The sequence below is a fragment of the Mesocricetus auratus genome, unplaced genomic scaffold (genome assembly GCF_017639785.1).
Source record: "Mesocricetus auratus isolate SY011 unplaced genomic scaffold, BCM_Maur_2.0 Super-Scaffold_100014, whole genome shotgun sequence".
NCBI lineage: Eukaryota > Metazoa > Chordata > Mammalia > Rodentia > Cricetidae > Mesocricetus > Mesocricetus auratus.
In genome coordinates this window covers 10787570-10813080 of record NW_024429197.1, presented here as the reverse complement: position 1 = coordinate 10813080, position 25511 = coordinate 10787570, and the positions used below count along the sequence as shown (strand labels likewise).

Genomic DNA, 25511 nt, shown 5'->3' with positions numbered 1-25511 from the left:
CAGCTGGAGAGGACTTGAGGGGAAGAGGAGAGGTCAGGAACAGCAAACCTAAATGACTAGTAGTGAGGTCATACCCAGGAATACTCTACTCTGTGGGGATCATGGGGACCAGGGAGGCAGGATCTGGAGTTCAAGTCGCCTTCAGCTCTTCGGGTTTCAGTAAAGAGGGTATTTTCTAGAAGGAAGTCCATTTCCTTTCTGCCAGTTTAGCCATACACTGACCTGTAAGAGCAGCAATGGCCCTCACCTGGGCATAACCCTGCCCAGAACAACTTTCTCTGGTGAACCAGCTAAAGAGAGTGCCTTGGCACTAAACTGAGGTCTCACAGTCATGTCTGGTGTCTAGGGCAGGACCTCTGTAGCTCCTTGTCCCCCAGAGAGGGAAAGGGGAGCTCTAGGCAGTAAGGCTCACTGGGGGTTGCTGAAAGAGCCCTCCACGCCTCTTCTGTGGTTTGCCGTGAGTCACAAGCTACCACCCCACACCTTCCATGACAGACAGTCAACTGCTTCCTGGGCACAGGTAAAGCGGAAGGAGTCGGTGAGCTAGGGTGAGGATCTTGGTATTTGAGTCACTAATGTCGACACGCCTTGGCTTCCGCTGTGAAGTAGCGATTGTGCCTTGCAAGCCAGCTATTGCAGGCAGCTAGTCATTCCTTTGGCAGTCTAGTCAGATGAGGAGGTGGAAGGAGAGAGGGATAAGTTTCAGTGCAGAAGTTGGAACTCCAGACAAGACCTTGGCCCTTGTGAGAGCTGTGGTCTGTGGCTTCCCCCAGACTGATGGCTACTCAGAGAAAGGCTTGTCTACCTTCCTCTCGGCTGAAGTTGCTTCAGAAGGCGGGCGTGTCTCCTAACAGGCTAGTCATCCCCAAAGGCAGGGTTACCAATTTTCCTGGCTAGGAGTGCCTATGGTATCTGATCCTCGCTGTGTCCCCTCAGTCAGGTGTCTCCTATTATCAGCTTTGAGGCTTTTCTGTCATGGGGCTCACTGGATTTAGGACTGTCTTGTTGATGTTTGGGCTCCTGAGGACAATGCTGCAATCTTCTATAGCTGGGCCCTTCTAACCCTCAGACAAGAAGTAGGATACTTTAGTTTTCTCCTTCCCCAGGCCTGGCTCTCCCAGAGGGGCTCAGCCTCAGATGGGTGGGTGTATTTCTGGTGACCTTAGGGTTGGGGCTCCACCCAAGGAACTAGCTAGCTTCCTGGCCTCAGGTGCCCTGTCTGCTCAACAGAGCCGGCAAGCAAGCTTCCCCTAATTCTCCATCCTACTGACACCCTGGAACAAACAGGGATTGGAAAGCAGAATACAGTGAGTCACACACTTGGGTCTGGGCCTGCCTTTGGCTTACTCCTCCCTCATTCTCTACCCTGCTTCCTGAGCTCTGAGGAATCCTCAAGGAAACATGCTCTCAAGAAAGTGGGTTCTCAGTGGCCTCCAGCCTGCAGCCCTCTCACCTCTTAGACCAGCGTTCCCACCACGGCTTAGGTAAGAAGCAAATGGTCTGAATGAGATTCAGTTGTAACTGTGTGTGTGGCTGACCCAAAGACCATCAGGCTTTGGATGGGTCTTCAGAGCTAGGTTATGTCAAATTTACCCTCACTAGTCCCACTATGGGGATGCACTCTAGTGCGTACACACACACACACACACACACACACACACACACACACACACACACACACACACCACATCCTTTCAGTTCTCAGATCTTTAGCAATGAACAAACAGCTTTTTTCTCATACACAGCATACACAATACAGTTGTGTGTGGGTGCAAGTCTGTAGTGGATAGAGGCAGGGGGATCAGGAGCTCAAGGTCGTCCTCAGCTCTATAGCAATTATGAGGTCACAGAGCTACATGAGACCCTATTAAAAAGATCAGGGCTGGAGAGATGGGTAGTTCAGTGGTTAGGAGCAAATACTACTCTTGAAGAGGACCTGATTTTTGTTCCCAGAACCCATGTATAGTGATGCATTATTTATTATTTATTAATGCTTGCCCGAAGATTCAGAAAGCAAAGTCAGCCACAAGCCATAGAAGCCAGGCACACACCTTTAATCCTAGCTGCCAGAAGCTAGGAGGTGGTGGTACACACCTTTAATTCTAGGACTCAGGATTAAGAGGTAGACAGATCTCTGTGACTCCAGGCCACCCAGATCTACACAAGATTGAATGAGTCTAAAAGAGAATTATAGCTCACATTTTAAGCTCAACATTAGGAAAGTATATAAGACAGAATTAAGGTCTCAGAGAGGCATTCGTTCTCCATCCATGCTGAGGGAAGGTTATAGTCTGAAGCTTGATGAGAACTGGTAGAGACAGGACCAGCCCATTCAGCCTGAGGTAGAGGTAAGAAACTAATGGCCAGTTGCTTTGTTTTTTTTTGATATTCAGCTTGAAGCTTGAACACCAATATCAGTCTCTAGGTCATTTATTTATTCATGTTACATATTGGCACCCAACCATGTCAGATAGCTCAAAGCTCCAGCTCCAATGGGGATCGATGCTTTCTTCAGCTCTTAGAAGTTACTTGCACTCAAGTGCACGAACACACAGAGATACATGTATACACATAATTACAAAAAATAAGATCTAAGCCGTGCTTTGGTGGCTCACACCTTTAATCCCAGCACTCGGGAGGCAGAGGCAGGTGGATCTCTGTGAGTTCAAGGTCAGCCTGGTCTACAAATCGAGTTTCAGGACAACCTCCAAAGCCACAGAGAAATCCTGTCTCGAAAAACCAATAAAAATAAAAATAAAATCTAATAGGGCGGTGGTGGCTCATGCCTTTAATCCCAGCACTTGGGAGGCAGAGGCAGGTGGATCTCTCTGAGTTCGAGGCCAGCCTGGTCTACAAAGAGGGTTCAGTATAGCTAGGGCTACACAGAGAAACCCTGTCTTGAAAAACCAAAAATAAATAAATAAATAAATAAAAAGTAAAATGAAATCTTGGGCTGGAGAGACGACTCAGTACTTAAGAGCATGTGCTCTTCCTGCAGAGAGCCTGAGTTCAGTGTTCAGTTTCCTGAATCCATGTCAGGTGACTCACAACCTGTAACTCCAACTGCAGGGGGTTAGATAACCCTACACACACACACACACACACACACACACACACACACGCACGCACGCACGCACGCACGCACGCACGCACACACAAAACATATGATTTAAAATAAATACAACTTAAAAATCCACTCCCCCCAGGGCTGGAGAGATGGCTCAGAGGTTAAGAGAACTGACTGCTCTTCCAGGAGTCCTGAGTTCGATTCCCAGCAACCACATGGTGGCTCACAACCATCTACAATTCAATTTGGTGCCCTCTTCTGGCATGTAGGAAGAACAGTGTATATGTAATAAATAAATAAATCTTAAAAAAAAACCCACCCCTCCTAAAAAATAGCCAGGCAGTGATAGCACACACTTTTAATCCCAGTGCTTGGGAGGCAGAGGTAGACTCATCTCTGTAAGTTTGAATCTAGTCTGGTCTTCAGAACTAATTCCAGGATCAACAAGGCTATACAAAGAAACCCTCTCTCAAAACAGCAACCCCCCCAAACCAGAAAAACTTAAAAAAACACAGCATTCCCCTCTACACACCCACATAGACACAACACGCCCTTGTTATCCACAGATAGATCCCATAACCACTCACTAGAAAACAATACATAGATTGTTATCAACTGGCACAATGTCTCTGTTGATCATTTGCAGGATGAAACACATATCTGAATGCTGTAACTTTGTATTAAGACCTGACAGGGAGAAACATATCATACCTTCTGGCTTGTGTGTGCTGATTCTTCAGGAAGTTGTTGACTATTCTTGGATCTTTGCTTTTTCATTTGGGATTTAAGCAGTCAACTTGTGAAGTTCCTTGGAAGATTCTCTTGGGATATGAATGTGTGTGTGCCTCATGCACATGGGTGTGCTCATGTGCAAACCCATGCACAGGTATACGGAAGCCAAAGAAGGATGTTAAGTGTCTATCACTGCAATTTATTTTATTTTATTTCAAGACAGGGTTTCTCTGCGTATTCCTGGCTGCCCTGGAACTCTCTTTGTAGACCAGGCTGGCCTCGAGTAAGTGCTGCGATTAAAGGCATAAGGCCCTGCAGCTAGTTTTGAACTCAGTATGTAGCCAAGAATGATTTTGAACCCCTGACCACCTGTCTCCACCTTTCAAGTGCTGGAATTATACATTCAAGCCACATATACAGTTGTTTTAATTCTTTGGGGCTGAAGCACATGTTAATGATGCTTTGACCTGTAAGGAGCCATTTTATCATTGTTGAGGAACATCAACGTAATCGGAACAGAGCAAGGCGCTAGCTAGCCCAGCTACTGGGAACTGAGTTTGGGCAGTGTGTGGAGAACCCCTGCCCTCTTGGCTCTGTTTTGCCATGTGTCACTGTGAGACAGACTCTGGTCCTTTCTGGGCTTCAGTTTCCCACAGTGTGTAGGAGGGTGTTGGCTCCACTAGTACCTGGTGTCGACTGCTGGTTAGCTGGCTGAATCAATAAATGCTACACAGAAGGAAACCAAAGCAAGGGGCTCTGGCTTCTCTCTCGTTGTGGGCTTGGAAGTCCTCACACAAACTCACTGGTGTTCCACCCGAGCGGCCCACACCTCTTCACCCTCCCTCATTCCCACCAACTCCCTTGCGGCTAACTGCACTCACTTGCAGCTAACCTCTGGCTCAGGGACTTGAGAAGTTTCCTCCTTCCTCCAGCCCGGTGGCTCTGTGTTCCTTCCCATGGGTGTCTTGGGCCCAGTGCTTGTTGGTCACCAGGGATGCCCTGCCCAGTCTTAATGAGCACAGCTGTACTTCCAGCTCTCGATTCTCATCCCTTTCCTCGTCTAATGGCCTCTCCCTTTCTCCCTTCCCTACAGAGGTACAGGCACTCACATGTTCATCCGCGCACACTCGGCACACACTCTCTGTAGCTCGTGCTTTTCTCTTGTCACCCCCTTGGTCTCTGTCTCTGTCCCCTCTCATCCCTCTCACGCATTCCTGTTTACATCAGTTGTCCCCCCCCTCCTCCATCTCTTCCCCACGCCAGCTCCTCTCCCTTCTGACTCTCTCTCCCCCTCCTCCTGTGCTAACTTGTTATTCTGACCACTCCCCCCTCCCTCCCCTCCCTCATCCTGGCCCAGTGGCTGCTGCTCATACCCACTCTGCCCCTTGCTTGTTCTGCAGGAGGCCTCTGCAGTACTCAGGTCTGGCAAGCTCAGCTTGGAGGTTCCTGTGGCATCCGTTGGAGGGGCCCTGGGTCACTGTGTTTCCTCCCGGGGGTGACTTGGCAGTGCGAGGCTCTGTTTCCTCACTTCTGCATTTGCCAGGCTACGACACAGAGGCTAGCGCTGGGGCTTAGACCCGGAGGGACACGCAGAGCCTACAGTGAGAAGTCTACAGGTAAGGAAGGACCCAGTCCCAGCTGGGCAAGGGAGAACCCTACACAGATGTCCTCAGGAGGCCAAAGTCATGGCCCCAGGCCACACTAGAGCGGACGGATGGCTGGAGTTTTAAAGAACCAATCTGGCATCTTTCTCAGGCTTCATGTTTAAAAAGAGCTTTTTTTCTTTTTTTTTTTTTCTGCACACCAGGCCAGACCCAGGACCTCATGCATGCTTGGGCCATGCTCTACCACGGAGCTCCGTCGTTAGCCCTCTTTTATTTTTATTACTTTTTATTTGCTCATTGTGTGTATTTGTGTGTGTCTCACAGTGACGTGTATCAGTCAGAGGACAGTTTGTGGGCGTCAGTTCTCTCCTTCCCTTGTCTATGTCCTGGGAATTGACTTTAGTTCTGCGGCTTAGCAGCAGGTGCCTTTACACTGAGCTTTTGTTTTACATCAGGTTCTTGCAAACTCCTGAGGCTGGCCTTGAACTCACTGTGTAGCACAGGCAAGTCTTGGATTTTTTTTTACTTTTTAAAGATTTATTATATTATTTTATTGTATTATTTTATGTATGAGTGTTCTGCCTGTCCATATGTATGCTCGCCATGTGTGTGTCTGGTGCAGAAGGAGTTGAGAAGAAGGTGTTGGGCCCCTAGAACTGGAGTTAGAGTTGGTTGTGAGCCACCATGCAGGTGCTGGGAACAGAACCTGGGTCATCTCCAAGGGCAGTTGGTGCTCTTAACCCCTGAGCTATCTCTCCAGCCCCAAGCCTTGGTTTTCAGTCCTCTTGTAGCCTTCTGAGTAGTTGGCATTTCTGAACTGTCATCAGGCCTGATTTAGGAAGAATTTCTTGGGACTGAACATTCCAGAGAACTTCTTGTATTTTCTGAGACTAAGCAGGAGCCAGGGTGACCTTACTCACTGGGAGGCACAGGCAGTAACCAGAGGCAGCTACTTCGAGCTCTTAAGAGGAGAAAGCCATTCCTTTTACTAGCTGTGTGGCCTTGGAGAAGTTATTGACCCACTCTGTGACCAGATCCCCTACAGGATTTTGGGGAGGAGGGTGAGTCAAAGGCTCTGAGTACTTGGGACCTCATTCAACAGCTGCATTTCCCCAGAGGCTGAGGAAGATAACTGGGTTGCTGGTACAAAGGAGTAGGCCCACAAGTAGTTAAGTCTGAGGTGTTGGGTGGTGTGGTACTGGCCACCCCTCACCGGCAGGAAATGTTGGGGTGAGGTTGACAGGCCAGAGCTGCTGGCTGGGGACTTGTTCACTAATGAGGGATAAAGGACCTGCAGCTGTGCCCCACCTGGACCAAGAGTATGGTGGGGGTGGTGGGAGAGTGACTGCCAGAGAACAGGGAATCCCTTCCTCTGGGTACCCAGCCAGAGGAAGAAGGAGCTGACTGGCCTGGGCCCTCTGTGGCTTCGGTTTTGCTTCTAAACTGGGCTCTTGGGCACTTGAGTGGCTTCACTTTTCTCTTTTGAGGCTTAAGATTGTAGGTTTGTGGAGAGGTGAACAAAGGCGGACGTGCTTTGCCGACCATAGGTAGTACCAACACGAGTGTCACCACAGTGCTAAAGCCATAGATCTTACTGCACATGCCTTAAAGAGTGTTTGCTCTTTGTGTCCCCTCACCCTTAGGAGGGTTTGGCATAACGTTCCGAGAAAGCACTGGACTGGGCATGGTGAGCACATCTCTGATACCAGCACTCTAGAGGCAGCAGGATAAGGAGTTGAAGGCTAGTCTTAGCTACATAGCGAGTTAAAGGCCAGCCTGGGCTACATGAGACCCCTGACCCACCCCTAAATCATATGTACTAAGTAGATGAAAAGACAGTACCATTAAAACTGTACTTGCCTGGGATGGATAGTGAGCCACTGGTCAGCTGTGTCCTTACCCTAGTCACCTTGGGTCACTCAATCTGATCAGTGAAGGCTTGAACAAGGGATTCACAGTCCCCAGCAGTGGTGACCAAATGCATCTCAAGGGCTAGTTTCCCCTCCTGATTTTTGAGATGGGATGAGCCCCTAGCGTGGTGTCTGTTTTATAATTAAAAATTTTAATAATTAATTAATTTTGACAATTTCCCCTCCCTCTACTTCTCCCAGTTCCTTCCATTTTTGTCTCTCTTTATGGGAAGTAGCAACCAAGCCTCTTCTGGCCTGCAGACAAGGTCTTGTTGAAGGCCACTGACCCCATCCTTTTCTGTAGAGAGCTCCTCAGTGGAGAGAGACTTGGGCCAAGGACTGGCCGATAGCTGCGCTAGAGTCTGGGAGCCCTGCTGGGTAGGCTCTGCAGACAGGAGTCTATAAGAGAGTGGAACCATTTCCTAAGAGCAGATGCTAGGCCCCCACCATGGCTTCTCTGAGCAGCCACTTCTGTGAATCATGATGAGGGTGGAAGAAGTCTTTAATGACCCCCTTTGGGGGGGATTGAGTGACCCATTCACAGGGTCGCCTAAGATCATCGGAAAGCACAGATATTTTACATTATGATTCATAACAGTAGCAACATTGTAGTTACGAAGTTGCAACAAAATAATTTGGTGGTTGGGATCTCCACAACATGAGGAACTGTATTGCAGGGTCGCAGCATTAGGAAGGGTGAGACCACTGGGCTAGTGTGTGTATTTGTGGGTGGGAGTTCAGCTCTACAGCAGCTTTGGAGAAGACTTTGGCTGACTGATCTAGGAAATACATCAGTAATTTGTGTGAAGCTCTTTCCAGTTCATACAGCCTATTTCAATTTGCCAAGTGTATTACTGTCTCCCAAACACTTTGCCTTCCATCCCCTGTGACCTCACTCCCCTCTTACATGCCTGCTTTGAGGCTGACAAGACACCCCAGTTTACAGATAAAAATCCCGAGGCTCTGAATGGGGGAGAGAGTCTCTCAAGGTAGTGGGTAGCACCACTGAGACCAGAGACCTGGTCCCTTGACTCCTACGACTATGCCTTCCCTTCTGACACCCTTCAGGCTTCTTCCCAAAGATGTGGTTGACTGGTGTCCTGTGGATTTGCTACCTGTTCCTAGGGAGAGCACCATGAGGACAGTAGGAAGGGAGCAGCTCCCTTGGCCATTAAAACTACCATCATCATGCTGGGCGGTGGGGATGCATGCCTTTAATCCCTGCACTCAGTGTGGGGGGGCAGGCTGAGGCAGGCAGATCTCTATGGATTTGAAGCCAGAATGGTCTACAGAAATAAATCTAGAACAGCTAGGACTACACAGAGAAACCAAACCCCAACAACAACGAAACTACTGTCACTAATCTGAACCTTGATAGTACTGACCGCTTCTTGTCCTACCAATCTGGTACTGCCTGCTTGTACACAAGTGAAAATCTGATGGCCACGTGCTCCCAGCTGTTGACCATCAGATTGACACAGGTCCTCAAACACCGAAGCAGGGACTCCAGACAGCTGGTCTGGATGCTATGTTAGCACTCCAGACAATCTTGGGATCTTTGTGATGATAAATAAATCCCTGTTAGTTGCCAAGACAGAACTGGGCCATGCCCAAAATAGAAGGAGAAGAAAGGATACCAAAATTCCTGGAAATCTCCTTCCTGGAAGGATTGATGACTGCAGATGACCCCTTACCCCAATATCACAGCCCTAGTAAACATACAGGCTCCAAGTCTACTGGGGGAGATAGTCCCTCTAAGTGTGAATACCCCTTCTCTACCGACCATCGCGTATAAATTCCTTTCTGTTCCTAGAACAATCTAGTAATTTGTGAATGGTATTGTGTGGGGAGAAAGAGTCTGTCAGTTTGGTAACAATACCCTGTAGGGAGATTTTGATTTAGTTATTTATATTTACACATTTATTTATTTATTTAGAGACAGGGTCTTGTGCAATCCAGGATGGCCTCCAACTTGCTATGTAGATCAGGCCAGGACTTGAATTCTTGATCCTCCTGCCTCCATCCCCAAAATAGTGGTGTTATAGTTATGTGCCACAACATCCAGCCACAGATCTTTTTTTTTTCCCCCAGATAGGGTTTCTCTGTATTGTTTGGAGCCTGTCCTGGAACTCTGCTCAGTAGACCACAGAGATCCACCTGCCTCTACCTCCCGAGTGCTGAGATTAAAGGCGTGCGCCACCACTGCCTGGCCATAGATACATTTTAATTCTCATCATTTGGCATATGAAGAAAGGAACTTTAGTCAGGCATGGTAGGCCACATCTGAAATCCCACCACTCTGGAGGCTGACACAGGAGGATTGCTGTGAGTGTGAGTTCAGCCTGAGATATAGAGGAAGACTCTGTCACAGTAAATATACAAACAAACCAACAGGGAAAAAATAAAAGGAAGGAGAAACGAAAGGGAAGCCGGGGTGGGGGTGGGGGTGGGGGTGGGGGTGGGGGATAGCTCAGCCAAGCCAAATGTTTATCTTGAAAGCATGAGGACCTGAATTTGATCTTCACGTAGAAAAGCTTGTCACAGGGCACATACTTATAATCACAGTGCTGGAGATAGAGACAACTGTATCTTCAGGCCTCACTGTCTAGTTGGCCTAGCCTATTTAATGTAAGACCCTGTCTCAAAAGATAAGGCAAATTTAACCTGAGGAACAACACCCAGAGCAGCTGACCTCTGGTACACACACTTTCATATACACATACATGGTCATGCCTGGATCAGAGTAGGGTCCCCAGCACACAGGAAAATTGGTTAATTCTGGTCCTGGCCTGGGATTGAATCTTTAACAAAGATCTCCATTCATCAGTGGATAACTTGGTTAGCACAGGGCTATGACTACAGGGACTTTGGTTCAGAGTCTTCATGACCAGGATCTCTGATCCCTTCATTTGACCTCTGTTTTTCTCACATCTTGGAGAAATGGCAATGAGAACACAATAAGGGGATATTAAGAGAGTCTGGCCACTATGGCTGACCCAGCTTGGACACCAATATGAGGCAACGGGGAGCCAGAACAGGAGGTAACTCATTTACTAATTGAGCACCTACTATAAGCCTATAAGCTCAATGCTTTCCTGCTAGCTTCCTGGGTGTGTGTGTGTGTGTGTGTGTGTGTGTGTGTGTGTTTTGTACATGTGTGGTGTGTGGACACAAGTGACTTTTCTTTTCTTTTTTCTTTTTTTAGGCAGGGTTTCTCTGTGTAGCAGTCCTGGCTTCATGACTTCTTTTAAAAATAGAAGATCTTATTTTAAAAGTACACCTTCTTGTTTATATATGTGTGTGTGGGTGTCCCTGAACGACGGCAGTGTGTGGAAGTCAGAGGACAAGCCACTTATTTTCCTTCACCATGTGGGTTCTATGGAGAGAACTGGGGTCTTTAGGGTTTTGTTGTTTTGTGAATTTTCGAGGCAGGGTTTCTCTGTGTAGTCCTGGATGTCCTGGACTATGCGAATGTGCTCTGTAGACCAGGCTGGCCTTGAACTCATAGAGATCCATCTGGCTCACTCCTGAGGACTAGAATTAAAGGTGTGCGTCACCACTGCCTAGCAAATAATTTCCTCTCATATTTTTAAATGTGTATTGGTGTTTTGACTGCATGTATGTCTGTGTGAGGATGTCAGATCCCCTGGAATAGATAGTTGTGAGCTGCCATGTGGGTACTGGGAATTGAACCCAGGTCCTTTGGAAGAACAGCTAGTGTTCTTATTTTTGTTTGTTTTTGTTTTAGAGATAGGGTTTCTCGGTGTAGCTTTGGAGCCTGTCTTGGAACTCACTCTGTAGACTAGGCTGGCCTTGAGCTCACAGAGATCCTCCTGCCTCTGCCTCCCAAGTGCTGGGGTTAAAGGCGTGCATCTTATATGGACCAGGCTAACTTCAACTTCACAGAAATCCTCCTGCCTCCACCTCCCTAGTGCTGGCATTAAAGGTTCAAGTCACCATGCCTGACTCCTGCTGGGCATTTGAATTCTTCCTAGGCATTAGGGCAGATCTGTGAGTAGGTGAGGAGTTAGTCAAGGAGCAATTCAGCAGGGGCCACAGCATGGCTTTGGAGAGTCCCAGTCCCTCATTTCCCAGATCTGTTTTCTTTCCTAATTCCACATTCTCTTCTGGAATAATAGGTGTCTCATCTAGAAAAAAATGAATATAATGAGTATAAACCCATTCTGCAAAGCTGATTTGTATACAATATGTGATCCTGACTAAGAAGCAATGCCTGAGAGTTCCCTAGTGAAGGGTGTCCAGTGTCCTGGGTTGAGGTGTGGGAGGCTCAGGGTCTGCACCAACACTTTCACCCAAGCAAGGGGTAATTGATTCCAAGTGGTTGTGCCCATAAGGAAGGTATGTGCTTTTCCTCCCTATGCAACTTACAGTTGACACCCTGTTGGTGAAGGCCCCTTCGTGCCCAAGGGTTTACAAGGAGCTGTGAGACTTGTGAGAGAAGTTGCACTGTCTGATTTACAGTTTATAAATATTTAGACATTTCGACTTTTGCCCTCAACTGACTTCACAAAATAACGGGGCTGGCCTGATGGTGAACTCAGCTTTCCAACCCAGTGTCTGTCTGTGTTGGGTCATTAACCAGCACATTCCATTGTCTGCCCGGTTCCTGATGGTGCCTCCTCTCTCACTGCTCCGGCAGGGAACTCTTTCCTCAGGTTCCTTGGGGCTGCCAGTGTTTCCAGTGGGGATGGGGTAAAGGTCTAGATGGTTTACCCCACCCCCATCTGAGGGTTGGGCCCGGGCAGTTGCTCAGCTTTGACCCTTCAAGGAACTGTGCCCAAGATTAAGTAGAGTGGTTCGAGACTCCTCCTCTTTCTAAGTCTCTGTGCTCTCTCAGCTTGCTTTTTCAAATTAAATTAAAAAGAATTAACAGAATGGTTTATTTACCACAACACTGCAAGGGGCAGCATACGGGGCACTGACAGGAGCCCCACCCACAGACTAAGGACTGAGGTGTCTTCAGGAGCTGTGGAAAGCTGTGTTGACATGAACTAGAGACTGTCTGGAGCTGGGAAGAACTGGTATGTGGAGCCCTGGGTCTGTGGATATCTTCAGTTCATTCCTCTGGCTCCAAACAGATGAACCATCTGGGAGAGGAAGGAAGGCCTGACCACCTGGGCTCAGGTCTGGTTTTAGTAATTTTGTTCTGTCATCTTTGGGACTTGTTGGAAGTGTGAGCTTTATTTATTTATTTGTCCTTTTGAAGTAGAGTCTGTCTTCATAGTCCTGGCTGTCCTCTGTAGACCAGGCTAGCCTCAAACTCACAGAGACCCACCTGCCTCTGCCTCCCTAGTGCTGGGTTAAAGGCAAGTACTACCATTCCCAGTGAGATTTTTTTTTTAAAGACAGGCTCCCTAGCCCAGGCTGGCCTCTAACTTCCTATGTAGCTCAGGATAATCCTGAGCTTCTCTGAATCTCCTGATTCTCCCTCCTAAGTGTCAGGATGACAGATGCGCATTGCCATGCCTACACTGGTGTATTGCCAAGGATAAATCTATGGTTTCCTATTTCAAACCTGCCGCACTCTACTGATTGAGCTATAGCCCAAGTTTCCACTGGAAGATTTTCCATATGAAGAGACAGAGGCCCCGAGAGTCACATCCCTTGTCTAAAGCCATTTAACAAGTAAATAAATGATGAAGCAGATACACACTGATGTCTTTATGGCTGGGGGAACTGCCAGTTTGCCTCCCCAGAAAAACTAGACAAGTTTTCTTTGACATTTACCTCGAAATTATTGTCAGTGGTTTAGTGGTTCATTCATTCATTTCCTGACCACAGACACTGGGTGTAAAGAAATGAAAATGGTTTAGTCTCTGCTCTCAGGAAGCTTCCTTCCTGGTGAGGAAACAGCCAGGCATAGTGGCACACATCTTTAATACTAGTACTCAGGAGGCAGAGGCAGGAGGATCTCTGTAGGGCCAGCCTGGTCTATAGAGTGAGTTCCAGGACAACCAGGGCTACACAGGGAAACCCTGTCTCGAAACAGAATGAAACAAAACAAGAAATCAATATATAAAGCATACGGTGAGTTGGGCATGGTGTTGTAGGTCCGGGGACCCAGCTAGTCAGAATCCCAAGTTCAGTGCCTGTCTAGACAACTTAGTGAGGCAGAAAGAGCTCAAGGAGAACTTAGGCTACAGCTCAGAGGTGGAGCACTTGGTTAGCATTTGCAAGGTTCTGAATATCACCCCTACTACTGAAAAACAATCAAGCTGAAGTATTATTTAGGTTGATACATAGAGTTTTGGTGCTTCTTTTTGCACACCAGGTGTGTCCTCACTCACCTAACCCTAGGCTTTCTCAAGTAGGCCTGGGCAGGCATGGCACAGGGCAGGGCCCACAATGTCTTGAGCTAGCCCTCTGGACATTTTTCTGGAGCTAGTCACCATTATCCCACTAACTGGAGCCCAGACCCCAAAGAAGGAAGGTGCTTCCTGTGTGGGTGGTGGGTAGGGTCATGATTTCCCCACATCTGTGAGTGTCACGAGCTGCCCAGCTGTGGACTGCCTCTGCTCCCTGCTCTTCTCAGATAGAGCTAGACCAGAAGTGCTTCCCACCCCAGAAGCCACACAGTCAGGGGGTCCAGCAGGACAGAGAAAAGGCTCAGAAGAGGGACATCTTGACCCCAAAGGAGAGGAGCAGAGACTATGGGTGAGGGATAGGCACATTTTCTGGTTTCTGGTATGTCTTTGCTGATTGGCCAACTCAAAGACCTTCGGGTTCTTTGGGTTAAAGCTACCACAGTTTACCATACGAGCTGGGATGCAGCTTATCATTAGAGATCTTGCCTAGCATGTATAAGACCCTGGGTTTGAACTCCAGCACTGGGGAAAAAATTACAGCAAAGACTTTCTAAAACAACTCAAAAAAACCAAACCAAACTAGACTCTTCTATCTTAAATAATGCATTTTTTTTACCCCAAACAACTGGATTTTCTAAAACAAACAGTTTAGAGAGAAGAGTGGCATTGTTGGACATGGTTTACAAAGCTGTTGAATATTGGATTAAAAAGGAGACAGTTGGGGTCTCACAGCCGCTTCCACATTTGCTGTGTGGTGACAATGTTTTGTTTGAAGGGAATGGTCGACACACAGATGTGTGCTGGTAAATGGAGGATTTTCCCCTTCCTGTGCTGAGGAGGAAACTCAGGACCTTGAGCATGCAGGGTAACCGAGCCATGAGCTCAGAGGGCTCTTTCAGATAATTGAAGATTTATTTCTTTGGCTTTAAAAATATTTTTATTAAGACAGGTGATAGCTCACACTTTTGATCCCAGCACTTGGGAGACAGAGGCAGGTGGATCTCTGTGAGTTTGAGAATTTTGTCTACAGAGGTACTTGTAGGACAGCTAGGCTACATAGAGAAACCATGTATCAGGAAAAAAAATAGTGCCTTAATTATACTGAATAGTGGGCTTCATTAGGGCATTTCACGCATGTTTATAATGCATTTTGACCGTATCTGTCCCATTACCCTCTCTTGTTTCCCTCCCATTGATCTTTTCTTCCCAATTAGTCTCCTTGAAAGTATGCATCTGTTTTTCTGTTTGGGTCTTAGATAAGCCAGTGAGTCTCATTAGGAACTTGCAAGGATGGATTTATTTACAGGGGCACGGGTGACCTTAGGTTGTTTCTGATTCTGTGTTTGAGTATGGTGTATGTACAGATGTATTCGGGGGCACTCACCCGTGTGCGTTCAGAGCAGGATGTTGGGGTCCTCTGTCACTTCTTGCCAAATCTGGAGACACTTTTTTCCCCCTGCTGTTGTTGTTTTCAGGTCTTCTGGCAACCAGCAACTCCAACAATCCTTCAGTTTCTAACCCTCACTGTTGGTATTATAGGGTTGCACAAGAGGACCATCCAAAGCCTTTTCACGGGTGCTAGAATCCAAACTTACATTCTCATGTTTGAGACAGGGTTTCTCTGTAGCTTTGGAGCCTGTCCTGGAACTTGCTCAGTAGACCAAGCTGGCCTTGAATTCACAGATCCATCTGCCTCTGCCTTCCAAGTGCTGGGATTAAAGGCATGTGCCACCACTGTTTAGCACAGCAAGCACTCTTAACCACTCTTAACAGCTTGTTTATTTTGGGTCAGGATCCCACTGTGTAGTCCTGGTTGGCCTTGAACTTGGGAGCAGTTCTAGGCATGTGCCACCACTCCAACTAGCTCATCTTCGACACTATATAAATAAATCAGGTGGTGGCGGTGCATACCTTTAATCCCAGTACTCAGGAGGCAGGGACAGGCACATCTCTGTGAGTCTGAGGCCAGCCTGGTCTACAGAGTGAGTTCTGGGACAGGCTCTAAAGCTACAGAGAAACCCTGTGTCAAAAAACAAAACAAAATCATAAATAGCAGTCTCTTAATATTTTTCTTTTTTTATTTGAGATAGAGTCACATATAGCCCAGTCTGGCCTTGAACTGGGATTAAATGCATGAACCATCATGCCTGAATTTGTCAGTTGTATAGTTATATATTTCTTTCCTCTTCCAGGGTGAATCAGAGGCAAGTTCAGCTCACAGATCAAATTATTGTGTACATGCTTTTCTCTGGAAGGCCATGTTATAGCTCTGTTCTCTGCAAAAGCCTTTTGTAGATTTATCCATTTCACACAGAGTATTAAAAAGATGTACACTTAATGCTTAAGACTTAGTAAAAATGATAACTTTCAGGTTGACCAGATGGCTCAGTAGGTGTAAAAGTGCTTGATGGGAAACCAGATGACCAGATGCTCTTTGGGTCCCATGTGGTGGAAGGAGAGAACTAAATTACAAAAGTTGTTTTCTGACCTCCACACATGCACCGTGGCACTTGTGTGCACAGGCACACATACACTGAACAAACAAATAAATGTAAAAATATTAAAAAATAACTTTCTTGATGTATCAAAGACATCTAAAAATTCTACTAAATATTTATATGTGTATGCATTTTTTTATTATTGTGGTTTTTGTTTGTATGTTTGTTTGAGGCAGAGCCCAGTGTAGCCTAAATTGTTCTCAAACTCCCCATGTAACTGAGACTGATCTTGAATGCTTTTGGGGGGTTTTCTTTTCTTTTCTTTTTTTCTCCTAAGACAGGATTTCTCTGTGTATTACTGTCTGTCCTGGAGTTGGCTCTGTAGACAAGGCTGGCCTTAAACTCACAGAGACCCTTCTGCCTCTGCCTCTGCCTCTGCCTCTGCCTCTGCCTCGAGTGCTGAGGTATGTACCACCAAAACCAGCTGAATATTCATTTATCTGTTTTTTCCCTTCAGGTCCTTGGTTGTGAAGAAGTCAGTGTTCCCCTGCTTAATTTGATGTCATTGGATCTGCACTTAGGAGCCTGACAGTACTCACCATTGCTTTTGCACTGTCACTGCAGATGGGACATAGTGAAAAGGAAAATGGTAGCCGGGTGTGATGATGACTCATGCATGTGGTCTCAGCACCTAAGAGGCTGAGGCAGGAAGATGTTGTAGGCAGACCTTTCTGTCCTGCCAGCCAGTTCCCAAATAACCACACAGAGACTTATTAACTTTAAATGCTTGTCAAGAGCTCAGCCTTGTTACTACCTAACTCTTACATTTAAAATTAAACCATATTTCTTATCTTTGCTCTGCCATGTGTTGGGGTGTTTTCTTAGTATGTCAAGTTCATCTCCTGTTTCCTCTCCATCTCCTTGAGGCTCCTCCTCTTCTTCTTCCAGCACTCTTTTTGTCTGCCAGTCCGGCCTAACCTCTACCTGTCCAAATATTGGCCAGTCACCTTATTAAATCAACCACAGTGTGAAGGACTATTCCACAGAATGTCATGCGTTCAAAGCTAGTCTGCCTTTTTTTCCCTTCTAGACAGCATTTCTCTGTGTAGCCCTGACTGTCCTAGAACTCACTTTGTAGATGAGGCTGGCCTCGAACTCACAGAGATCCACCTGCCTCTGCCTCCCGAGTGCTGGGATTAAAGGCATGTGCCACCATTGTCCAGCCAGCCTGGGCTATTTAGTGAATCTGAGACTAGAAAGAACTATGGAACAAGAACAACAAAAAGAAAAGCAATGTTTTAGTATTACTATAAAAATTCTAGCTGGGCAGTGGTGGCACATGCCTTTAATCCCAGCACTTGGTTGGTGGAGGTAGGTGGATTTCTGTGAGTTCGAGGCCAGCTTGGTCTATAGTTTCAGGACAACTAAGGGTACACTAAGAAACCCTGTCTCAAAAAAAAAAAAGAAAGGAAGAAAGAAAGAAAAAATCAAAGGCAAACCTTTAACAAAAATATTCTTACATTAGCAATATAATTCATAGTGTGACTCAGGATGAATTTTTTTTAAATGTTAGAGAAATTGTGACTTATCAGGAATTATGAGACCTATGGACTTGAGATATAAATCACTGTCCTGCTAAATGGAACAAAGACATAAAAAATGTTCTCAACAAAGTTTCAATGACACACGGTTGTTTCTTTAAATGTTCTTGTATTTAGTCTCTTTCAAGTGTTTTTCCTGCAGAAGGCTCCTGAAGGGATGGATGTCATTAGCAAGGTTTCTCACCCTTGTGCACTTTTTTGTTACCAGGAATAAAGTTGAAGAGACAATTTCTGGTTCTCACAGGTGGCTGGGCCTCCATGAAGAACTGAAATTCAGATGAGGTCTAAGTCGTGAGTTGAAATTGGCCAAGTGAAAGGAATGGAGGAATGTGGTCGTTCTAGTTTGCTTTCTGATGCTTAGATAAACACTTGGACCAAGCCAGGCAGTGGTGGAGCACACTTTTTATCCCAGAACTAGGGAAGCAGAGGCAGGGGGACCTCTGAGTCCTGCTCTACAGAGTGAGTTCCAGGACAGCAGGGGCTACAGAGAGAAACCCTGTCTAGAAAAAAACCAAACCAAACCAAACAAAAAAAAATCTGACCCAAAACAATGCAGAAGAGGAATGGGTTTACTTGGCCTGCTCCAGTCTGTCATTGAAGAAGGTCAAGGCAGGAAGCTGAAGGCAGAGGGTAGCTTGCTAGTCCACATAGCCCTACCTCCGACCAAGGAACTCACTTCACACTCTAAGAAGTACAGCAGGAACCACAGAGGATGCTGCTTGCTGGCTTTTTATAAATTCGGGGTCATCTGCCTAAGGGATGGTATCGCTCACAGTGGGCTGGGCCTTTCTACATCAATTAACAATTGAGGCAGTCTCCCATAGATATACCCCACAAGTCAATCTGATCTAGGTAATTTCTCAATGGAATCTCTCCTCTCAGACGTCTAGCCTGTGTCAAGTTGGGGGAACAAACTAGAATATGTAGCTTCAAGGTAGAGTCTTTGCCTAGGCCTTGGGTTCTATCAGCATTCAGAAGGATGGTGGGAAGGAAGGTAGAAAGAGGAAGAGAGGGAAGGGAGGAGAGGGAGGGAGAAAAGGAAAGGGAGGGAGGGGGGAGAGAATGAGAGAGACAGAGAGAGAGAAGGAGAGAAAGAGCCTTCAGGTTGAGTATTTTGGAACTGTGAGGTCTGGACAGGGCTGAAGTCCTTCAAGGGAGGTCACTCTAGCTGGAGACAGGTGGAAAGGTGGCCCAGGGTGCAAGCAGAGTGGCAGCTGGAGAGCTGGGGGTCAAGGCAAGGGTCATGTGGTGGCTTCCTTCAGTCCTGGCACCATGCACACCTCTGCTTGGAATGTTTGCATCGTCTTCCTTCCTCATCTAGGCTTTCACAGAAATGCCACCTGTTTCCCCAGATCTCTCTTTGTTCTTCCTGTCAGCACTCCATTTGTTCTTTGTGTGGCAGCGTGGTCTGAGTTCCTTTAGCTGTTCTCCCTCAGCAGATGAAAGTTACCTGAAGGCAAGGCTGCTTTGCTGTGCTCTTCAGTATTTCCGATGTGAGTCGGTGCTCAGAGGTGCTGGCTGGCTGGCTGGCTGGCGGAACAAATGGATTTGAGATCCTGACCATACTTTTTTTCTATAAATATGGTGTGTGTTGTGTGTGTGTGTTTATCTACACATGAGTTCAAGTACCCCTGGACATAGTCACAGGCACTTGTGGGTCACCCAACATGGGTGTTGGGAACCAAATTCAAGTCATCTGCAAGAGCAGCACCCCTGACTCCACTATGTAATGGAAGTGTGATGTTGGCTAAGTCACATCCACTCTGTACCCGTTTTATAGGATAAAGGGAAAGACTTTATCTTGAAGGAGAGTAGATAGTAGGGAAACTGTGCAGTAGAATTTGAGGAGTCGGATAATAGATTGTTTTCATCTTTTTTTTTTTTTAAGTAGACTCACTGCTCACTGACCTTCAATTCACAGAGATCTGCTTCCTTAGTGCTAGGGTTAAAGGCGTGTGTCACCATGCCTGGCTTTGGCTTTACTCTTTGATATGCACCTAGACTTTTGTTTTGAAATAGCTTCAGGATACTTTTTGTAGGGAGCAGGGTTTGAGACAGAATCTAATGCAGCTCAGGCTGGTCTCTAACTCACTGTGTAGCTTGTGCAGCTGAGGATAACCTTGAACTTCTGATCCTTCTGTTTCAGCCTCCAAAGTGCTGGAATTTCATATCTGTGCCACCATGTGTGTGTGTGTGTGTGTGTGTGTGTGTGTGTGTGTGTGTGTGTGTGTGTATGCTTGTGTGATCTATTTATGTTTTGAACAGAGTTCCATGCTGTAGCCCGGCTAATCTTCAACTCCCTATGTAGCTCAGGCTGGCCTGATGTTCACTTAGTCCTCTTGCCCCAGCTTCCCCTGTGCTGGGATTACATATGTGAGTCACCATGCCTGGCCATATGGATGTTTCTATAATCTCTGACAGTTCCTCAGTTTTTCTTTGTCTTTTGTGACATTGACACTTTGAGTAGGCACTGGTCAATCATTTTGCAGGATGTATGTAGTTTTGGTTTGTTGGGTTTTTGGTGGAGTAATAGGGTAGACTGGAGGTCTAACCCTTGGTCACATGCATGCTGAGCAAGAGAGCACTGTGCTGCATCTGTTGAATGGATAAAAACAAGTTCTTTTTATATAGGTTAAGTTGTCCTAAAATTCCCTCTGTAGACCAGGATGGCTTCAAAGCCATAGTGATTTTCCTGCTTCTGCCTGTCCAGTGAATTCTATTACAGGTAGGTACCACAATGCCTGTCATAAAATTTTCTGCAATATGAACTTAAAAAAAACTTTTTTACTTTATTTATTTTATGCATATGAGTGTTTGTCTGAATGTCTGGGCACCATGTGTGTGCCCGGTGGAGGTCCAAAGCGGGCACCAGATCCCCTGGAACTGGAGTTACACCATGTACATACACCACAGACAGCACACCCACAGAGGTGTACACACACAGTGGTCAGAAGACAACTAGTACAACTCAGTTCTCTTCTTCCTCCATGTAGGTCCTGGGGATCCAATCAGGCCACCAGACTTGACGCCAGGCGCCTCTATCCACTGACTCATCTCATAGGCTGCTAACCTTATTTATGCAGGCTCTGCCTTCATCTCCTCTCTCTTGATCCTTGGGATTAAGTTCCAACATGGGGGCTGGAGAAATGGCTCACTGGGTAAGAGCACTCACTGGCTGCTCTTCCAGGGTCCTGAGTTCAGTTCCCAGCAATTACGTGGTGGCTCATAACCGCCTGTAGTGGGATCTGATTCCCTCTTCTGGTGTGTGAAGACAGGTCACTCGTATACATAAAGGAAATAAATGTTAAAAAAAATCCAACATGAATTCTAGAGAGGATGCCAACATTCAAACTGTAGCAAGGAGCCTTGGAATTGGTGAGGTAAGGGAGCCCCTCCTTGGTTCTTTATTAACCAGAGTCTTTGCGTGTTCTTCCAGGCACACACAGCACCCCATGATCAGGTGACCCTTCCAACCCAGAGCAGTGCAGGCCAGAGCAATGGAGCAAAACGAATCCTCTCGTGTGGATTCTGAGTTTCGATACACCCTCTTTCCCACCGTTTACAGTGTCATCTTTATTCTGGGGGTGGTTGCCAATGGCTATGTGCTGTGGGTCTTTGCCCGCCTGTACCCCTCCAAGAAACTGAACGAGATAAAGATCTTCATGGTGAACCTCACCATTGCGGACCTGCTCTTCTTGATCACGCTCCCGCTGTGGATTGTCTACTACTACAATGAGGGCAACTGGATTCTACCCAAATTCCTGTGCAACCTGGCTGGCTGCCTCTTCTTCATCAATACCTACTGTAGTGTGGCCTTCCTGGGTGTCATCACTTATAACCGCTACCAGGCCGTGGCCTATCCCATCAAGACTGCTCAGGCCACCACCCGCAAGCGTGGCATCTCTCTGTCCCTGGTCATCTGGATTTCCATCGTGGCTACTGCGTCCTACTTCCTGGCCACAGACTCCACCAACGTAGTACGCACAAAGGATGGTTCGGGCAACATCACTCGCTGCTTTGAACATTACGAGCCACACAGTGTGCCGATCCTAGTTGTTCACGTCTTCATCGCATTCTGTTTCTTCCTCGTCTTCTTTCTTATCCTCTACTGCAACCTGGTCATCATCCACACGCTGCTCACGAGGCCCGTGCGGCAGCAGCGCAAACCGGAAGTGAAGCGCCGGGCGCTGTGGATGGTCTGCACGGTCTTGGCGGTATTTGTCATTTGCTTTGTGCCCCATCACGTGGTCCAGCTGCCCTGGACTCTAGCAGAACTTGGCTACCAGACCAACTTCCACCAGGCTATTAATGATGCCCATCAGATCACCCTCTGCCTCCTGAGCACCAACTGTGTCTTAGACCCTGTAATATACTGTTTTCTTACCAAGAAGTTCCGAAAGCACCTCAGCGAAAAGTTTTACAACATGCGCAGTAGCCGGAAGTGCTCCAGGGCCACTACTGACACAGGCACCGAGGTGATGATGCCGGCTGATCAGACTCCTGTCATGTCACTGAAAAATTAATTTCTGTCTTAGTAAAGTCAGACCCGGAGTCTCCTCTTCCGTGGACCTCACAGACTGAGCTGGGAGGCGAGGGGTTTCTGGTTGTGGCCAATCCCTCCTGGGACCCTGGTGGACTATTAAGTGTACCAGTTACTTTCTCACGGAGTAACTGCACTGGCAGCTTGTTGGAAAATACCAAACTTGAATGTTCCTTTTCACCCATTTTTGGGTTAACAACTAGCGACTGTGGCTGATTGGCTCATATGAAGCTTCAGAATCTGACATCGCAGCTATGGCCAAACCTCGGGCTTAGACTCTGAGCCACCCAGTTCATCCAACTGGGGCCGCAGCCTTAAGAATTGGGCAGTAACAGCCGGGCGGTGGTGGCATGTGCCTTTAACTCCACCCACAGGCACAAGGTCTTTGGCACACTTCCTAGAGGCAGTGGTTTGGTGGAAGCATTTGACTGACCCAATAACTTGCCTCAAATGTAACCAGATGATAAAATACAAACGCTGACCAGAAGCTAGGATGGGAGTGTTATGTCTTGAGGCAGCTGAATTTCAGCCCAGGCCTCAGAGTTCTGAGAGACTGGAAGAGAGATGGCTCCCTCAGGACACTGCAATTTCAACTTGCCAACTGTGGCACTTGTGGCGGCAGCAGCAGCAGCTTTTGATGACCTCTGGTGATTTTTGATGAGTGTCACATTTCACTCACGGAGCCCCGCCTCCCTGTCAGAAACAACTCAAGGAAGGAGAGATTTATTTGACTCACAGTTTCAGAAGACTTCAGTCCATCATGGCAACGAAGACGCGACGGGGCAGCTCAGACTACGGTGGTAGGAACAGGAGGTCATTCATGTTTCAGTGAGCCAGGGGTAGGGAGCAACTGCCAGCCGCCTACTTCTATAGCCAGGTCCTACCTCCTGACAGTTCCATGGTCTCCCGAAATAACAACGTTAGTGGGAGATTAAAGATACAGAACACGGCCCTGGGCCCGAGAGATCAGGTAATGCTAACATGGACGGTCAGAGTTCTATCCCAGAACCCTCACAGTGGAAAGAGAACAGACTCCTGCAAGCTGTCCTCCTGATACACACTGTGGCACACGCATGCCCACCTGCCCCATACACACAAAAGTCAATACAACAAAGCCAACAAACATGACCTGTGGGGATGAGGGTATTTTAGATTAAAAAATTCATGAACTATTACATTCAAGCGAGGTCCTCTTCTGTCCCCCTGTCTAGAAACCTCAGACTCAGAACTCTGAGGAACTTTTCCTGGTTTCCTGAGCCTTGTGCTCTTTAAAAATAATAATAAATAAAATAAATGTCTTTCCCTTCAGCTAGCGTCCCCTTGAAGTTGGGTCAGCTGATTCCTGTCTGTCAGACAAGCATAGGTCGGTAACCTGCTTGGGTTTAGGATGATGGCTATGGGCTGTACCTAGCTGAAGGGGACCAGGTAGCTAAGGCAACACACTTGAACTTCAGCATCTTACAAACTCAGGTTCATGTCTTGCCTGTGCTTGGTGCTGTCTAGAAAGTGAGAATTAGATTTTCTACCTCTTGGTGTTATTAGCTGGTAGGTACAACATACCTCACCGGCGGTGATGAGCAGGGCATACTCAACTGACTCTTGGCTACTCATCCCTGATCCCACCCCCAGTCCCCTGATAGGAAGTGAAGGGGTGCGATTTGGACATCTGGATTCGGGATGCTGTTCGGGGCTTTGCAGACTGCTTACTGAAGTCATTTAAACTCTGGAGCCGTGACCGTGTCTGTGTGTAAAGTGAGCAGGCTGAGTGGTCACCTGGGTAGACAAATGGCTTTTCAAAGAAAGCAGATATAGCGGGCAAGGCAAAGGCCCGAGAGAAACCACTGACACCGGTTCTCAACATTCCCAGAACCGCCACCCTTTAATACAGTTCCTCATGTTGTGGTGACCCCCAACCATGAACTGATTTTTGTTGCTACCTTGTAACTGTAATTTTGCTACTGTTATGAATCATAATGTAAATATTTTTGGAGGTAGAGGTTTTCCAAAGTGCTCTAAACACAAAGTTTGAGAATCACGGCACTAGAGCCTGTAGAGAGAAGACAGCCTCCAGGGGCCAGAATGCATTTCTGTAAGCTTTCCCTTGAGACCCGGGAGGTTCGCTTGGCAGGATTCCTTTTCTTCCTTAAGCTCATTCAAATGGGTGTCTAGTACCTTCAATCAAACAACCTTCTCTATGTTTCTATGTGGATACAGTATATTCCGAATTTCACTCATTTGCATATCCATGTACCACAGCATGTTTACTTAATAAACATTTTTTTGTTTTTAAATTGGGTCAGTTTTTAAAACTTACATTGCTACCTTACAGTCACCCTATAGATTATATATTTTTCTGCCCATTTTACAGGTGGGAAGAAGGAGGCTCAGAGAGGCTGAGTCAAGGTAAAAGAGCAAGTGGCATTTCTCATTAGTATTCAAACTAGAGAGCCGGGCGTTGGTGGCACATGCCTTTAATCCCAGCACTCGGGAGGCAGAGGCAGGCAGATCTCTGTGAGTTCAAGGCCAGGCTGGACCGACAGCCTCCAAAACAATAGAGAGAAACCCTGTCTCGTAAAACCAAAAAAAAAAAAAAAAAAAAAAAAAAAAAGAAAAGAAAGAAAAAAAAAATATTCAAACTAGAGCCCTCAGTAAGCACAGGCTCCCTTCCATCCCCCCCTGCCATGTAACTGTACCCACATGCTACCTCTTTTAGGCATGCTTGCATGTGCTGGGGCAGGAGCTGGGACAGCTCTCCACTCTGATATTGGAGGTCTCCTGTGCAGTTCATGGGGACTCTTCCCAGGCATAGGTACCTATGATCAGGCACTTCAGACACTGGGTGATAGTCACAGAGACATGCTTCTAAGAACCCCAGAACCCAGAGCAACATTGCTGCTGGAGCCAGGAGGAGCATTTATTAGTTATGAAACTGAATTCACTTGTCTTGAAGAGCTCTCGAACCCCCTGGAAACACGGAAGAATCTCTAGGCTTTATACTCAGAAGCAATGCTGCCAGGTCATCCCAAGCCACACTTGTATCTAGTTTGCTGAAGAACTGCCAACTTACTCCTGAAGTAGCCACAACGCTCCACACTCTCACCCATAGCTTTATGAAGGGTTTTGTTGTTGTTGTTTGTTCTGTTTGGACAAAAGGTCTTACTACGTAGCCTTGGCTGTCCTAGAACTCACTCTGTAGACCAGGCTAGCTTTGTACTCACAGAGATCCACCTGCCTCTGCCTTCTGAGTGCTGGCATTAAAGGTGTACATCACTACATTCCCGCCTAATATTTTA

The 25511-nt window shown here is 46.9% G+C and overlaps 1 protein-coding gene across 5 annotated transcripts; it reads left to right on the top strand.

Annotated features, from left to right (window-relative positions):
* The first annotated feature begins 1281 nt into the window (after nt 1-1281).
* Nucleotides 1282-24509, top strand: Ptafr (platelet activating factor receptor). 5 transcript variants are annotated; one of them, XM_040756441.1, is made up of 4 exons: nt 1282-1484; nt 5200-5415; nt 5859-5906; nt 21115-24509. In XM_040756441.1, the coding sequence occupies exon 4, from the start codon at nt 21176-21178 to the stop codon at nt 22199-22201; it is 1026 nt and encodes a 341-aa protein (XP_040612375.1). In that variant the 5' UTR covers nt 1282-1484; nt 5200-5415; nt 5859-5906; nt 21115-21175; the 3' UTR covers nt 22202-24509. The 5 variants fall into 5 exon arrangements, with proteins under 5 accessions (XP_040612375.1, XP_012975587.1, XP_040612374.1 ...); XM_040756440.1 differs by lacking the exon at nt 5859-5906 and adding an exon at nt 20672-20836 and having other exon boundaries at nt 1283-1484; XM_040756438.1 differs by lacking the exon at nt 5859-5906 and having other exon boundaries at nt 1289-1484.
* Nucleotides 24510-25511: the final 1002 nt, after the last annotated feature.